A 15,915-nucleotide genomic window follows, 5' to 3' on the forward strand; every position below is an offset into this window, starting at 1 on the left:
CTGTCCACTGGAGCATACGCAATTTCTAATGGTCAGTGTGTGGGGGGAGAGTGAGGATGAGGATGAGGCAGGCTTTATCTTTCATTTGCTTAATTTATCTGAAGACTCAGGCAGAGAAGAGAAAGTCTATTTTATAACTAATTCAACTACTTTATTTACTTGGTGAGGCAACTCTCAGAAATTGGAACATACTTTTAAGTTCTGTTGGTGAGTATAAAGTTATCATTTGAATCAGGACATATTTTGAGTGAGAAGATATTTGCTATCTAAACACTGGCCTTCACTTCTATTTTCAAAGGGAGAAAAAACATTTGCAGGCCGAAACTTGTTTCACCTTTGTCATACCTATTCCTCAAAGTTGTATGATCACAAACAGAACTTTGGGAAATATACCATGTTACCTTTCAGGGTGCTTTACACTCATTATTTTGATTGGTTCTCTGGCCAGCTCTATAGACAGATGTGGATTGTCTCCATTTTATAGATTAGGCTCAGAATGCAGGGCTGATGATAGCCCATTTGGGGCCTTTGAGTGAATTATTAAAAAAGCACTCCTTTTTTTTTTTTTTTTTAAGTATCATCATTTATATATCTTTAATAAAAGATAAAATACAAAATAGACACACTGTCAGACTTTATATTGAACCATCCTGTTATGGTAGGAATATTGAGAACAATTTTTTGTATCCTTAAAGATCTATTTGCATTGCTGTTTTAAATTCATACTAGTTTAAATATAAACACCATATATATCCATAGTACTCAAGTACCATATATATCCACAGTACTCAATAAAAAAGCACTCCTTAGGGCACTTTACTACTGTCCGTTGAAAGTTAATGAATATACAAATCTATGATGATTACAATATGAGCCGCAGCCCTAGAGTTGGTCCACAACCTTCACTATGTACCTGGTAGCCCTGCTAGAGACATCAAATAATTTGCCAAAAGTCAAAGGCCAGTATATGAAGGGGGCTGGGCTTAGAACCTGGGTCTACTCTTTTGCCTCATCCACTGTGCCCTGATGCACCTCCATTTCCCTCTCTTTACTGCGCAACTGAGACGGGACACCCTCAATCAGAAATGAAGGATGAGATCATGTAGAAAAGCATTGACCGAGGAGGAGGAACCCTCATAAATCTTTTGCTTCAGCTTCCCATGTTCTGAGAGGGGAGGAGCCAGGTAACTGTTGCTAACTGCCATTTCTCCACCATCTAGACCCAGGGAAGTAGAGAAGTAAGGCTTAATTATTAATAATAGTCAGAATTTCCTGGAGATCTGCTTTATATACTTAAGCCAACAAGAGGACTTAGGTTTAGCCTGTTGGAATATTGTCCTAGGAGGTTTATATTTCCAAGAAGCTAGTTCTTAGTTTCTTCTGTTCTTTGCTACTTTGTGATCCCTGCTAGAGACAGTCCACTTGATTTGAGTCACCATGATTTTCTAAGGACATTTTCCAGTGACACCTGGCCCAGTTTGACATGTATATAGAAGCAAGAGTCAATGAAAACAGTTTCAGACATTCTAGGCCCACACTTGCCTCCTCTCAGAGCCTTCTGTCCTTTATTTTGGTGTTAGTCCTGACCTCTGGAGGACATACTCTGTTCTTCTTTTCTTTCTTTCTTTCTTTCTTTCTTTCTTTTCTTTTCTTTCTTTCTTTTTTTTTTTTTGAGACAGAGTCTTCCTCTGTCCTCTCAGTCAGAGTGCAGTGGTGTGATCATAGATCACTGCAACCTCAAACTCCTCTGCAACCTCTGACTCCCTGCCTCAGCCTCCTGAGTAGCTGGGACTACAGGTGTGTGCCACTGCACTCTGCTAATTTTTTCTATTTTTAGTAGAGACAGGGTCTCACTCTTGCTCAGGTTGGTCTCAAACTCCTGACTTCAAGCAATCCTTCCACCTTGGCCTCCCAAAGTGCCAGGATTACAGACATGAGCCACCACACCTGGCCTGTTCTTCATTGTTTTTGAATTAAAGAAAACTCCCAGGGTTTGGTGGGAGGGAGTCAGGGTTTCCTCCATGATACAATACCCTTAAAAAAAAAAAATCAGTTTCTTCAAATGCACCTAAAGGAATTGCTTGCTAAATTAAGGACAGAAATACCTCTGGCCTTTAAGTAGAAATGATTAGAGGCCCCCTTGAAGTTCAGAGGAATCTGGGAAAGAATGTCTAAATTTTTCTTGCTTTAAGGTACAGGGTATGAAATTAATTTGCCCTTCTATTTATGCATTTTAAACAAATATTTATTGAGTGTCTATTATATATTAGAGAATAAACCCCTAGATTATCTTGATAGAGAAAGGAAAAGTTCCAGAGAAATGGTGGAGAGTAATGTCCAGGAATATAACTGGAAGAGACTTTTCCTGGATCAAGCAGTAAAGTTTCTTTGGGACCACTAGGTGGTGATATTACATTATGAAAAGGACATCCTTTCTTTGCCATCTTTCAGAGACTGGAGGCCTTTGTACATAACAGGCCTGGAGGTCAGGAGTTCAAGACCAGCCTGAGCAAGAGTGAGGACCCTCCCCCCCCCCCCCCGTCTTTACTAAAAAATAGAAAGAAATTAGCCAAACAACCAAAAATATATAGAAAAAAAATTAGCCGGGCATGGTGGTGCACGCCTATAGTCCCAGCTACTTGGAAGGCTGAGGCAGAAGGATCGCTTGAGCCCAGGAGTTTGGGTTGCTGTGAGCTAGGCTGACACCATGGCACTCTAGCCTGGACAACAGTGAGACTCTGTCTCAAAAGAAAAAAAAAAAAATTCTGAAGATAAGAGAGGACATAGCTCATTGGAAGACTAAAAGGAAAAAACCATGGCTGGAGCACATAGAACAAGCCAGCGGGGGGAGAAAGAACTGGGGCTGGAGGGCCCCAGAGTGCTAGGATTACAGGTGTGAGACACCGTGCCTGGCCCAGACTTTTTTTTTTTACTTTGTCTTCAACCTGGAAAATTCATTTCTTCCTTTCTCTGCTTGGCCACTCTCTACTCATTCTTTAGGTCTCAGCCTATATATGGCTTATTTTGAAAATAAGCTTTTTCTGACCACTGTCAAGAAGAGGTTCCCCTCTTTTGCTTTTCCTCTCAGAGCCTCTTTTGGGGCTCACAGTTTGTCTGTTGCCACCTTCCACTGCCAGACTATGAGTCCTGTGAGTGGCAGGGCCCTCTCTGTCTTCACTGTGTATATATCTCCAGTATCTAGCTGAGTGCTGGGGCATTGGCAGTGCTCAATAATACATGCTGAATGAGTGAATAAATTTAAAAAAATGAAATGTATATTTATAATCTAGCAGTATAAGATAAGTGGTACAAAGAAAGAATAGTAGTGATGAGGTGTTACCATTGAGGCTGGGTTAGGTTTTGGTAAGTGGAGGTATTTGTGGAGATAGCATTTGAGGTGGAGGGAAGGGACATAGGTGGGAAAAGTTTGGGGGATAGGCAAGGAGTATAGTGTTCCTGTCTGAGAAGAGTGGGAGGTAGGATTGGAGACAGCTTGTGACTAGATTGCGCAGGGGCTAGACTCTATTTGACAGCCAGTGGGGAGCCATTGATGGCTTTTGAATCAGGGAGTGATAGGACTAAATCAATGATTTAGAGAATGTTATTCTTTCCCTCCCCCTGCCCCCCACTAGAGAATGTTATTCTAAGGGCAATATGGAACATGAATCGGAGAGAGACCAGCAAGAGCAGTTAGGAGGCTACCATAGAAGTCACAATGAGAGGTGATCAGGACCTGCATGTAGATGGCAATAAAATGTAGAAAAATGGATGTTGTGCAAAGGAAGAATGAACCAGAACCTGGAAACTGGAAAGAAAGGGTGACGGAGAGGGAGGAGTCAAAGAATTTCCATGCTGATTCAGTGAGGTGCTATCATTATCAGAAAGGTGAGGTCAAGAGGAAGAACCAGTTTAAGGAAAGGGAAAAGAGTTCATTCATCAAATCCTTCCAACGGAGTTATGGCTATATATGAGTTTCACTTATGGAAATTCAATAAATGTGTGGGGTAAAAAAAAAGAAAAAAGCACAAGTAGGAGGGAGTGACAGATAAAATATACTGCAACTAAAAGGGGCTATTCCAGCTTTCCTACTCTGTGAAAATATGTCCCAGAGGGAGTGTGAGATGGGGAAGTTAAATTTGCTGTTCCTTTTCATGTTTATGAAAACCGTGTGTAATTTATGGGTGACATAAAGGATTATTTGAGGGTAATTGTGGTTATTCACAATCTATGTCTTATATGCTGATTTTAGAACTGAATTCCCTAACAAGATTCAGCTTTTAAAAGTGTATGCTAGGCCCGAGACTGAGCAGTGGGCAGATGCTAAGAAGACACATCTCAGTCACTGCACTGGAGTTGCTCACTGTCAGTTGGGCAGAAAGATATGGAAGCAGAGTTAGCATTACAGCCTAGGTGAGCAGTCAGGGAGAAGGGGGGTGCAGAGAGGAAGGAGATTGGTGGCTGGTGTGTCAAGGCAGAGGCAGCCCTGGGCCCTGGGAACGGAGAGGGATCCGGCAGTCATCATCAGAACAGGCGAGAGTAGCCACAGGGGTGCATGAGATCTCAGAGGGAGAGAATGTTGAGGAAGGAAGGGGACTAAAGGGCTCAGCTGGGAACACACTTTCACAAGAAGGTGGGCAGAGTCCATAAAATAGAGGAACTGTCAGAGAGCTGGGGGGAAACCTCAGGCAAAGTAGATGAGGACTGAGAACAGGCAAGTGATTTTCATAATTAGGAAGACAATGGTGACTGCTGAGTGAATGAACAGTTTCTTTCAGGAGAGTGGTGGGGGCAGAAAAAGGGGCCCAAGAGTGATTGGGAAGAATCTGGAAACAAAGGAAACACATGCCACTTCTCTCAATTACAGCTCCAGCAAAACCAAATTAGACATGTCCTCTAGTTCCCAGTGAAATTTCCCTGGAGAATGTTTGGGATCTCTGGATGCTGTAACCTCTCCCCTTGTATTTCTTCACAGCATGATCTGCCGCTGTCCACTGGAAGGGGCACTTCACCATCACAGAGCACTGATCCAGAAATAGACTTTGCTCTACGGAAGCCTTATATTCAAGCTTGAGTGCCATCCAGCTGAGCCACAGATCTCAGCTGAGGTTGTTGCGTTTTATACTAAACATATCTATATTATTTTCCTCTGTAAGTAGAATCCACATTCCCACATGACTTCAATTGCTAACTTGCTAATAGCTTCCCTGGAGTTTGCTTCTTGCAATTATCTCATCAGAATTTAGACAAGGCAACATGTAACAATTTTTTTTCAGGCTGCAGGGAGCTCTGGGTGTGTTTTAGTCAATGGTTCCTTTTCCTACATATATTGTTCTTTTAAAGAGATTTAAATAATAAGGAAAACCTCTTTTATATATTCCCACATAGTTAGCATTTCTGGTGTTTTCCTTATTCCTTTGTGTAAATCCAAACTTCCATATGGTATCATTTTCCCTCGCCTGTAAGACTTTAACATTTCTTGCAGTGCATGTTTGCAGATGGTGAATTCATTCAATTTCTGTAAACCCGAGAAAATCTTTATTTTGCTTTCATTTTTGGAAGATATTTTTGCTGGGTAAAAAATTCTGGCCAAGTTTTTTTCTTTCTTTCAGTACTTTAAAGATATTGCTTCACTATCTTCTGGCAAATAGTTTCTGATGAGAAGTCTGATATCATTCTTATCTTTGTTCCTCTGTAACTTTTTTTCTCTGTCGCCCAGACTGGAGTGCAGTGAACACAATCATAGCTCACTGTAGCCTCCAACTCCCCCTAGCTCAAGCAATCCTCCTGCCTCAGCCTCCTGGGTATCTGAGATTATGCCACCACTCCCGGCTAATTTTTCTATTGTTTTGTAGAGACCGGGATCTCGCTCTTGCTCAGGCTGGTCTTGAACTCCTGGCCTCAAGCAGTCCTGCCTTGGCCTCCCAAAGTGCTGGGATTATAGGCATGAGCCACCACGCCCGGCCTTTTTCACTGGCTTTGAGCAATTTGATAATGATGTGCTTTGGTATATGTTTCTTTATGTTTCTTCTGCTTAGACTTCATTGAGCGTGGATTTGTGGGTTTGTAGTTTTCATCAAATTTGGAAAAAGCCCAACCATTATTTCTTCAAATATATTTTCTGTCCCCTACTTTCTTCAAGGATTCCAGTTATATGTCTATTAGGATGCTTGAAGTTTTCTACAGCTCACTGATGCTCCATTGATTTTTTTTTGTGTCCTCTTTGTGTTTCATTTTGTGTGGTTTCTAATGCCATATCTTCAAGTTCACTAATCTTTTTTTTCCCCCTGAAATATCTAAATCTACTGTTAATCCTAACCTGTGTATTTTTTCATCTCACACATTATATTTTTCACACACATTATATTTTCAATTGAGTTTTTTTTATCTTCCATGTCTTTACTTACCATACTCTTAAAATGCTTCTTGAACATATAGGATATAGTTATAATAACTATTTTCATGTATTTGCCTACTAATTCTATCATCTGTATCATTGCTGGGTTGGTTTCTATTGATTGACTTTTCTCTTTATTAAGAGCCATATTTTCCTGCTTCTTTGCATGCCTGGTAACTTTTTATTGGATATCAGAATTTTACCTTGTTGGGTTCTGGATATTTTTGTTTTCCTATAAATATTTTTGAACTTGTTCTGGGATGCAGTTAAGTACTTAGAAACAGTTTGACCCTTCTGGGGATTGCTTTTAAGCTTTTTAAGATGAGACAAGAGCAGCATTTAATCTAGGGCTAATTATTACCCACAACTGAGGCAAGACCTTTCTGAGTATGCTACCTAATGCCCGTTGAATTAGGAGGTCTTTCCACTCTGGTTGATGAGCATAAGGACTATTCTTGGCCTTGTTTAAGTTTCAAAGATTGTTCCCTCTAATTCTTTGGGTGGTTCTTTCCCCAGCCTTGGGATACTTTCCTCACCCCCTTGAGCTCATCAGCACTTAGCTGAAGATTTGAGGGGGGGCCCTTTGCAGATCTCTGTCTCTGCATGGCTGTCTCCTCTCTGGTACTCCGTCCTGTGAACTCTAGCTGTCTTGGCCTCCTGAATTCCTCAACTCAGGAATTTGGAGTTGGCCTGGGTTCCCTCTTCCTTTTTGAAAGTCTCTCCTGGCAATAAGCTGGAATAATCACAGGGTTTACCTTGTTTGTTTTCTGTTTCTCAGGGATCACTGTCCTTCATCGCCTGATGGCCAGTATCTTGGAAACCATTGTTTTATGTATTATATTTTGTCCAGTCTTTTAGTTGTTTCAGGTGAAAGGGAAAATCCAGTTCCTGTTATTCCATCTTGGCTCGAAGCAAAAGTCTATATTGTTTTTTAATTTTGAAACACTTTTTGAGGGCCTCTGGAATGTAAGATTATGCCAAGCCAAGTTTCTTGTTATCAGGCCAGGAAAAGCAGTTCTTCTTAAAGAGGCTAAAAGGGCTTCCAACCTCACTGCAAGGGTATAATGAGTCATTCTAGCAGAGAGGGGGCTCTCTGCTTCTCTTTTCTGTCTCTTATCAAGTCTTTGGCTTTTATCTTTGGACTTAACTTACTGTTTCACATTCCTTTGGTGGTGAACGTTTCGGTCTCTTCCACTTTGAGCCAATACCTCCCAGTTTATACTTGAAATCTTAATTTTTTTACTTGGTTCCTACTTAGACCCTGTTTGCATATCTAGGTCACCAAGGGCTTCTACATCTGAGGCAAATTAAAGTTTCTCAGTGGTATTTACAGCAACCAGCATCTATTCCTGTAGAGAACCACTAACCCAAAGATACTGTGTTCTACCTTGAAGATGAATAGCAGATGTACTTTGAAAAGGCAAATCCTTCATTTTAGGAGTGAATAAAACACCACTTAACAAAGCATTCCAGCTGGTTAAATTTAGGACAACAAAAAAACCTGACCCAAGAATATTCTCTGGCTTTGAGCCCAGGGTATTTTTCCTTTTAGAGTAAATTTGGTACATTTTCATTCATGTGGAGCTGTTGCCTCTTGGCATTTTATTCTGGGATGAAAGGTCAACAACGACTGCGTTGTTACTAAATCCAATGGACACTTCTCAGTTATTAACCTACTTGACATCTTAACAGTATTTGACATTGTTGATTATTATCTCCTTAACACATTCCCTGGCTTTTCTTCTTCCTTTCTGGCCTTTCTTCCTCTGCCTGTTTTTTCAGTTGATACTCTCCTTGGTTCTGTCCTAAGCCTTCTTCTCACATTGAACATTCTCTCTGGGCTCCCTTATCCATGCCCATGGCATCACTGCGAATTCCTAAATCTATATTTCTAGTCCAGGTATTTTTCCTGAGCGTCACTCCAGTATGTTCAACCTTTCACTTGACATCTTCGCTTGGATGGCACATAGGTGACTCAACCTTGGCAGGCTCACAGTTGAAATCATCAATTCTCCCCTTAGTCCAGCCCTTCCTCCCATGTTCTCCATCTCTGTAAAGGGTACTTGGAAACGTTTAATTTCTCAAGCCAGCATTCCATCTTTCACTCAATCACCAAGGCCTGTGGATTCTACCTCTTTCCATCTCTGCCAATACTACACTGGTTTGGTCACTATCATCTTTTACCTGGATGACTGGAAAAGACTTCTCCAACAGCACTTTTTGCTTCTAACTCTCATGCCACCTCCCCTCCCATCCATTTTCTTTTTACATTCTAGCCACGGCAGTCTTTCTAAAACACAAAGCCTGTTGGGATTTTGCTTAAAATCTTTGAATAACTTGGTCTTAGACTAAAGACCAAGCTCCTTATTATAAAATATGAGACCTTGTATGATTTGGCCCATTTTCCTTGCATATTTCTCCTGCTTTCACACTCTAAGTTCCCTGCCATGTTTTCCATTATTCAATTTCTCAAACATACAATGCTTTTCTCTCACTTTCTGGCCTTTACATGTTTTGTTCATTCTGCCTATAACCCTTCACCTTGTTTGCTTGGCCAAATAATCCTCCAGGTGGCTTTCTTTGAGACGTCTTCTCTGACTTCCTTTATCATCTTGGTCTGCTCAGCTCCCCAGACTAAGTGAGGTATGTTAGTCTATCCTTCCACAGGTCACTGTTTCCTCTCTTGTAACACTCATCCAATCTCCCATTTGACTATAAAAGCCATCTTGTTCACATCTATACCCTCATTGCCTGGTGTAAGGCTCAGCAGAATAGGTGCCTAGCAAACACTTGTTGAATTGAAATTTTTTTTTTTTTTTTTGAGACAGAGTCTCACTCTGTTGCCCGGGCTAGGGTGCCGTGGCATCAGCCTAGCTCACAGCAACCTCAAACTCCTGGGCTTAAGCGATCCTTCTGCCTCAGCCTCCCGAGTAGCTGGGACTACAAGCATGCACCACCATGCCTGGCTAATTTTTTCTATATATTTTTAGTTGTCCAGCTAATTTCTTTCTATTTTTAGTAGAGACAGGGTCTTGCTCTTGCTCAAGCTGGTCTCGAACTCCTGACCTCGAACAATCCTCCCACCTCAGCCTCCCAGAGTGCTAGGATTACAGGCGTGAGCCACCGCGCCCAGCCATGTTGAATTGAATTTTAATGTGTCAGTGGCCATGGAGGTCTTAGTCCTACCAGTCTGTAGCCTCGCCACTCTGAGCAGGAGGATTAGTGTGAAAGGTGGTTATTCTATAGTGGTTCTCTTGCTGGGAGCTGGATTTTTGTTTCTCCACTGTTTATTTACTGGTTTACTGGTTTAGCAACATGATTCAGTTAATACTTCTACACCTTAGTTGCTCCATATGTAAATAAAAGTGCTTGAACTTCCTCGAGGAAAATGGTGGGACCAGATAATTTTTTTCTTTTTCTTTTTTTTTATGATTGCAACAGACATTTATTTAAAGTAATACATCTGCAGATGAAGTATTTATTATGTTATAAAAATTTTATGTTTAAGATCTAACCATCTTCATAAAAATACTTTGAGGATAGCTGCATCCATGGATTTCAACTATACAATTACTTCTTTGCCCATTCTTCTCTCTCTTTTCTTTCACAAATAACCTCTTTCAGATATGGTTCAAGGTAGAATTTATCCTCTTCATATTTTGTCCACTGTTCTTTGGGCAAGATCTGCTGCCTTGTGGTCAAGTCCAGTGCATTTTTAATGCGAAGCATCCTGTCATAAAAGTTCTCAGAAAACCTTCTTATGACTTGTTTTACGTCTTCATTCTCATATATCGTATCATCTCACATTAACCCCAGTTTATTGAATCCTGCAGCATTGTAACACCATTTTCAAATACCATCCAGCCTGATGCTGCAACAGCTGGCCTGCCCGCCATTTTGACCCAAGAGCAAAGCAGTGCCGACTCGATTTTTTTCTCTTTCATTTCTTTGGTTACTAGTATTTTGTGCATTACACAATTATATTTCCTCTCTTGTATAATGATAATTCATGCTCTTTGGTATATTTGTCTTTTTCTTATTGCTTTGTAAGACTTCTTTGTACATATCTTCCATACATTTTATAAATATTTTAAGCTCATTTTTTAATTTAAAAATTTACTTTTTTTTATAACCATAGAAAAGTCTTTAAATGTTTTGGATTTTTTTCCCCCAACCATTTGAAAATATAAAATGCATTTTTAGCTCACCTACTGTACAAAAACAGGCAGTCAGACAGATTTGGTCTGTAGGTCATAATTTGCCAACCCTGCACTAATATGTTCACTCAATTTGAACTATCTTTGCATTTCTGTAATAAATACCACTTGAACATGAATATACTGCTAGATTTGATTTGCTAATATTTCATTTAGGACTTTTGCATCTATAATCACAAGTCAGATTGGTCTACGCAGAGATTTCAAACTAGTTGTGGGATACAGATGTATTCTATTTAGCCTACATAATACTTAAAAATTTTTGAATGAGTTGTCAGTATTTAAAAATTGGGAAATATTATACTCATAATTTGAGATTTCTGGCTTTTCTTTAAAAAAATAGAAATGTGGCAAAAACTAGGAGAACATTGGCCAGTTTTGCCATATTTTAAAAGATCTGCTTCATTGTAGGTTTTCTATTTCATTCATGTCTACTCTTATTTTTATTTTTGACCTTTGGCCTATAATTTTCAGTTCCTAATCTCATTTGGTTTTTGTCTTTGTCTAGCTTCCTTCCTAGCACTGACAAATCTTCCAGTTTTCTTCTAGGTTCTGAAATAGTTTAAATTATATTGGCGTCATCTGTTTCTTGAAGGTCTTATAGGATCAGCCTCTTAAACTACCTGGGTTTTCTATAATTTTGTCAGGTAGAGTTTTGATTTTCTTTTCTATTTCATCTATGGTTAGTGATCTATTAAAAATTTCAAACTCTTGTATAAATTTTAGTATTTAATACTTTCTGGAAAATCATCCATTTTCTCCCAGATATTCAAATTTATACAATAAGGTTGCAATAGTTTTCCCTTATAATTTAAAAAATTGCCTTTGTATCTTGGCTTTCTTTCTCTTTCCTAAACTTGTTTATTTGTAGCTTTCTTTGTAAGTTTTACCAGAGGTCTCTTTTATTGCTCTTTTCAAAGATCAGGCTTTGGTTTTATTGTTGAAGTCTACTTTTTTTTTTTGGAATAAATTTCAACTTTAACTTTATTTCTTTTTAAAATTTTCTTCTGAATTGGCTTATTCTTCTAACTTTTTAAAATGAATCTTTAGTTTTTTAAATTTTTTAAATCTTTCTTATTTTTTAAATAAAACAATGTTTTCCTTGAACTTTCTATTTTATTTCATTGATCTATTTGTTTTTTATTTCTGATATTACATTATTATAACACCATTTAACATCTGATAGTCCAAGTCCCCTTTATTATTATTTTTCAAAATATTCTTGGTTATTTGGGCCAGATGATATCTTCAAGTCATTAAGATTCTTTGAGAGTTAATACGAAAATGCACCCAAATAAATGCTTCTAGTCCCTTCATTCCAAACCCAAGTATGCCTTATTCTTCCAGATACAAAGTCAGTCTTTAAAAAATGCCTATAATTAATCTGTGCATGTCAATATAGTGCATGTATGTGGTGAATTTAAGTGTGTTTTGTGTGCATGTCTGTGTGGTGTGTGCATAGTGCTTGTGTATGTTCATAGAATGCATGTATAGTGTGTGGGGTGCGTTTATATATGTGAGGTATGTAATTGTGTTTATGTGTGTGTGTATGATGTGATTGCATATGTACATGGGATGTGTTAAGGTATGTGTATGTATGTGTGCAGAGTGCATGTTTGTATTGTGTGTGTGCTATGTTTATGTATGTGTGGGTGTGTGTGGGTATGTGTGAGGTGGAAGAGGGATACCAATCCCCTAGGAGGTGCTAGAGTGCTCAGGGCATATCAGAGAGCCACGCTTGGCCCTCAAATTCCCCTGACTTCTTGGGGAAAGCAGGGCCATGACTGTGACCCTTTGTGGATGTCACCTGTAGACAGCAGTGTGGGTTAATAGGGCGGTCCAGTCTCTCTTGCAGTGTCACTGTCTAGGCTCCCACTCACCTCTCTCCTCCATCTTCTGAGAAAAAGGTGGCCTGTCCCTTTAAGAAAAGGAAGCTTCCAGTGCTCTACTAAGTAAAGGAGCCTTACTGGTGGAGGTGGAGGTGGTGCCACCAGAGGGGTCAGATCAGGATAAGGCTGGTTTTGGGGTCTTCCAACTGAATAGGTTAGCTGCTGAGTCAGGGAGGAGTCAGGAGGGGACCTGCAAGACAGTGGGATCTTTGTCCCCAGTAGAGGGTAAAGTGCCCAGTGTGGGCCTTGGTCTTTCCCCCCGCCAGGTCACATCCAGACAGTGCAACTCTGCTCAGTTCTCCTGCTGGTTCTCACCCTCCTGGGTGGTGTACCTGCAGGTTGCTCACAGCCTCCTGAGTCTAAGGTGGTTTCCCCTTGGGGAGGGGGCTCTACATAGGTCCCTTGGGCATATCACCTTCCCTTTCCCTGTGGACCTTCCTTTGCCCTGGCTCCTGAATGCCATGTTTTTTAGTTCATACTGGGAGTGAAAACCCCTTACAGGAGGCATTTTCGGGTCATGCCTAACTCATGCTCTCATCTTGCTCCTGCAGGTCTGCAGCACCTCTAGGCTCAGTGTCCTGTTTGCATCCTGTGGCTTGAGCCTGAGGTTGCCCATATCCCCTGGCTGGATGGAGTGGGTGAGCCAGGATACCTCCCTGTCCAGAAAGGATGCCTGGACTCAGACTTCCCCAGCCAGGAAGAGGATCAGGCGCGCCCAAGTCCAAGGTGCAGGTAAGTCCATCTTCCACTGGGTTGGGGCCAGGAGAGTGGGCCTGCCCCTGTTAAAGGCAGTGTTCATGGTGTGGGAGTAGGGGGAAGAGCAGGGCAGGATTTTACAACGTACCAGGATTCAAACAATCTACTGGCAAAGGCCTCATTCATATTTGACCACTAATTTGCTGATTTCAGGGCTCCAGTTTCTGTTCCCCGCTGGTGGCCAGCTGGCCCTGTGGCATCTAGTTTCCTTACCTGCTTCAAGAAGGCAGGCCTGCTACCTCTACCTGCTATTGGGCCATGGAACAAGTGTGAAGGCCAAAGAAGAACAGAAGGACAATGGCTTCTGGGGCAGACAGAGCTGGGTTCAAATTTCAGCTTTGCCTCTTCTTAGCTCTGCAAATCTTGGCCAAGTCACCTACCTTCTCTGCCTGAGGTGCAGATTTCTCCATGATAAATTAGGGCTTACTTCCTAGGCTTACAGTGAAGATTAAGTCAGATGATGTGTGTAAATTGCCCAGCTCAGCCCTTGGCACCTGGTGCTCAATATGTATAACTCTCTTCTCCACTTTCTTTCATCTCTGGATCTTGACATGAGTGGGTCACTGAACCACAAATATCCACTTGGCAATGATATCAGAGGAACAGGGACAAATACCAACACTTCTCATTTTTAGATTTACATGAGACAAACAGCTTTCCCTCCCACAGTGGCAACAGTTGGAGATTTGCAGAGCAGATGTCTGGGTGTGAAGGCACTCCCTGGAGGTGTCCCATGAATGTTTGCCGACAAAACAGTGCAAAGGCTTCCGGCTCTGCCTCCCTGCACCAGGCTCGGGAGATTCAAAGTGCCCACCCATTCTGTGTCTTGTGAGTTTCTCTTCCTCAGATGCTGGGAGGCTGTCCTGCTGTCTGCTGGCACCAGGCTGGGGTAGGGTGGAGTGGGGGTGTTACGAGGCTGGTTGAGCAAGCTGCTCCCATCTGGACCTGTGTCAGGCAGCACTCATCTAAGAGGAGGGTGGAGAAGGCAATCCAGGCAGCAGGGTTTGGGAAGGGGCTGCAGCCTGGTGGGGGCGACCTGTCCAAGTGCAGAGAACACATTTGCAAACCCCACTGCACTGGGCCAGGAGGGTGCTCCTTTGCCCTTGCTTGGCTCTGATGATTACAGGTCTGAGCTTCAAAGCAGGTTACACACTCGGCTAATTGCTGGTCTGGGAGAGCTGGCCGGGTAGGCCAACCCCGTCCTGGGTGGGCACGCTTGGCCCGGGGCTCCCGTGAGTTGGCACTTCCAGCCTAAAGCGCGGTGCTGGAGCCGGGAGCCCCAGCGTAGCCGTCCGGTCCTGCCTACTCCCCGGGGAAGGAGCCACCTCCAACCGCTGGTGGCTGCCCTGGCGGCTCAGCTCCAGCCGCCAGCGCCTCCTCCCCTGGCCGCGTCTGCTCCGTCAGGTGGAAATCTCTCCATTCAAACCCGCGCGGGCCAATCAGGGCCCGGCGCGCCCGGCCGGTTCCAACGCGCTGCGGCCGGCCTCCCGCTCCTCCCGCCTCCGGGACACTGGCGGGGAGGCTGTGAACCTGCTGCCTCGGTTACTGGGGAGCAACACAGCCGCCTCGGGTTACAGGGTTACAGGCGCTCCTGCCCGTGCCGCAGCGGGACACCATGGAGCACTCCCTGCACCGTGTCTCCCTCGGGAGCCGGCGTGCCCACCGGGACTTGTCCTTCTACCTCACCACCTTTGGTAAGTGCCCTCTGGGGCTGGCTGCCAGGGGCTGCCTCACCCTGCTTTCACCGCCCCGAGAGGCAGCCCCCCCCTGGTGACAGACGAGGCTGGAAGTAGGTGCTCCTTCTGTTTGGGGGCACCTTCTCTGTCCCCTTCCTCCTGCGGTTGCCCAGGATGGGCTCAGGGCACAGGCTCAGGCCAAGCAAGCCGCTGGATACCACCTGCTGCCGGCCACGAGTGCCAGCTGCAGTTGGTTCTGCCTCACTTGCCTGCAATAATCACACTTGAGTTAATCTTTCAGAAACCTGGTTTGTCACCATCAAGTTTCCCATTAGCAAGCAGCTCAGGTTAAATCAAGGTCTTGTTGCTGCATCTGGAGATCTCGTTCACCCACTTTCCTTTGGCTCAGGGACGGGACAGGTGCTGGGCTAGTCCAGTGGCCTTGCCTCCTGTGACTCACCTTGGAGGCTGTAGTCTGACTTCATTGGGCATCTGACCCACAGTGAAGATGGGAGAATTCTCTCCTCCAAGACAGACACCAATCCCTTAGGGGAGTCCCAGGGCTGTCCTCAGGGTTTGAGGTGGAAAGAAATGGGCAGTGGGCCTTATTCCCAGGCTAGTGGGTTCCCCAAATAACAGCTGGGCAGCAGATGCCCAACGGCCTGGGCAAACCTGGCCTTCCAGGTAGCCATAGTGACGATAACACTTGTTCCCTAGAGTACAGCCCTTCATTTCCTCTCTGGTCCTGCAACTGCCTATGGAAACAGGGTTATTTTTCCTCTTTGAAGGCTTGAGCCCCAGAGAGAGGAAGATTTCCCATGAGCCAGTGGCAAAGTTGACACCTGAGTTCGAGCCTTCTGGAGATGATCTGTCCAGCGCATTTTTGTTTGAACTTGCACAGGATTTCCTTGTAAAGGTTGGGGCCATTACTGCAACTTAACTGGACTTTGCCCAGCTTTCAAAGACAGTAGAGCCAAAGAGTT

General features: G+C 43.0%; 1 protein-coding gene and 1 pseudogene across 1 annotated transcript in view; one reads left to right on the forward strand and one right to left on the reverse strand.

Annotated features, from left to right (window-relative positions):
• Positions 1-9,964: 9,964 nt before the first annotated feature.
• On the reverse strand, positions 9,965-10,290 carry LOC138387512 (cytochrome b-c1 complex subunit 7 pseudogene; annotated as a pseudogene).
• Positions 10,291-13,178: 2,888 nt separating this feature from the next.
• Positions 13,179-15,915, forward strand: part of RGS3 (regulator of G protein signaling 3) — a 118,596-nt gene continuing 115,859 nt past the window's right edge. The window contains exons 1-3 of the mRNA XM_069476694.1: positions 13,179-13,232; positions 13,926-14,084; positions 14,834-14,950. Of these exons, the coding sequence (XP_069332795.1) occupies positions 13,994-14,084; positions 14,834-14,950 (208 nt within the window). The 5' untranslated portion in view covers positions 13,179-13,232; positions 13,926-13,993. The remainder of the gene's footprint in view (positions 13,233-13,925; positions 14,085-14,833; positions 14,951-15,915) is intronic.

This window comes from Eulemur rufifrons, chromosome 7 (assembly GCF_041146395.1).
Source record: "Eulemur rufifrons isolate Redbay chromosome 7, OSU_ERuf_1, whole genome shotgun sequence".
Classification (NCBI taxonomy): Eukaryota; Metazoa; Chordata; class Mammalia; order Primates; family Lemuridae; genus Eulemur; species Eulemur rufifrons.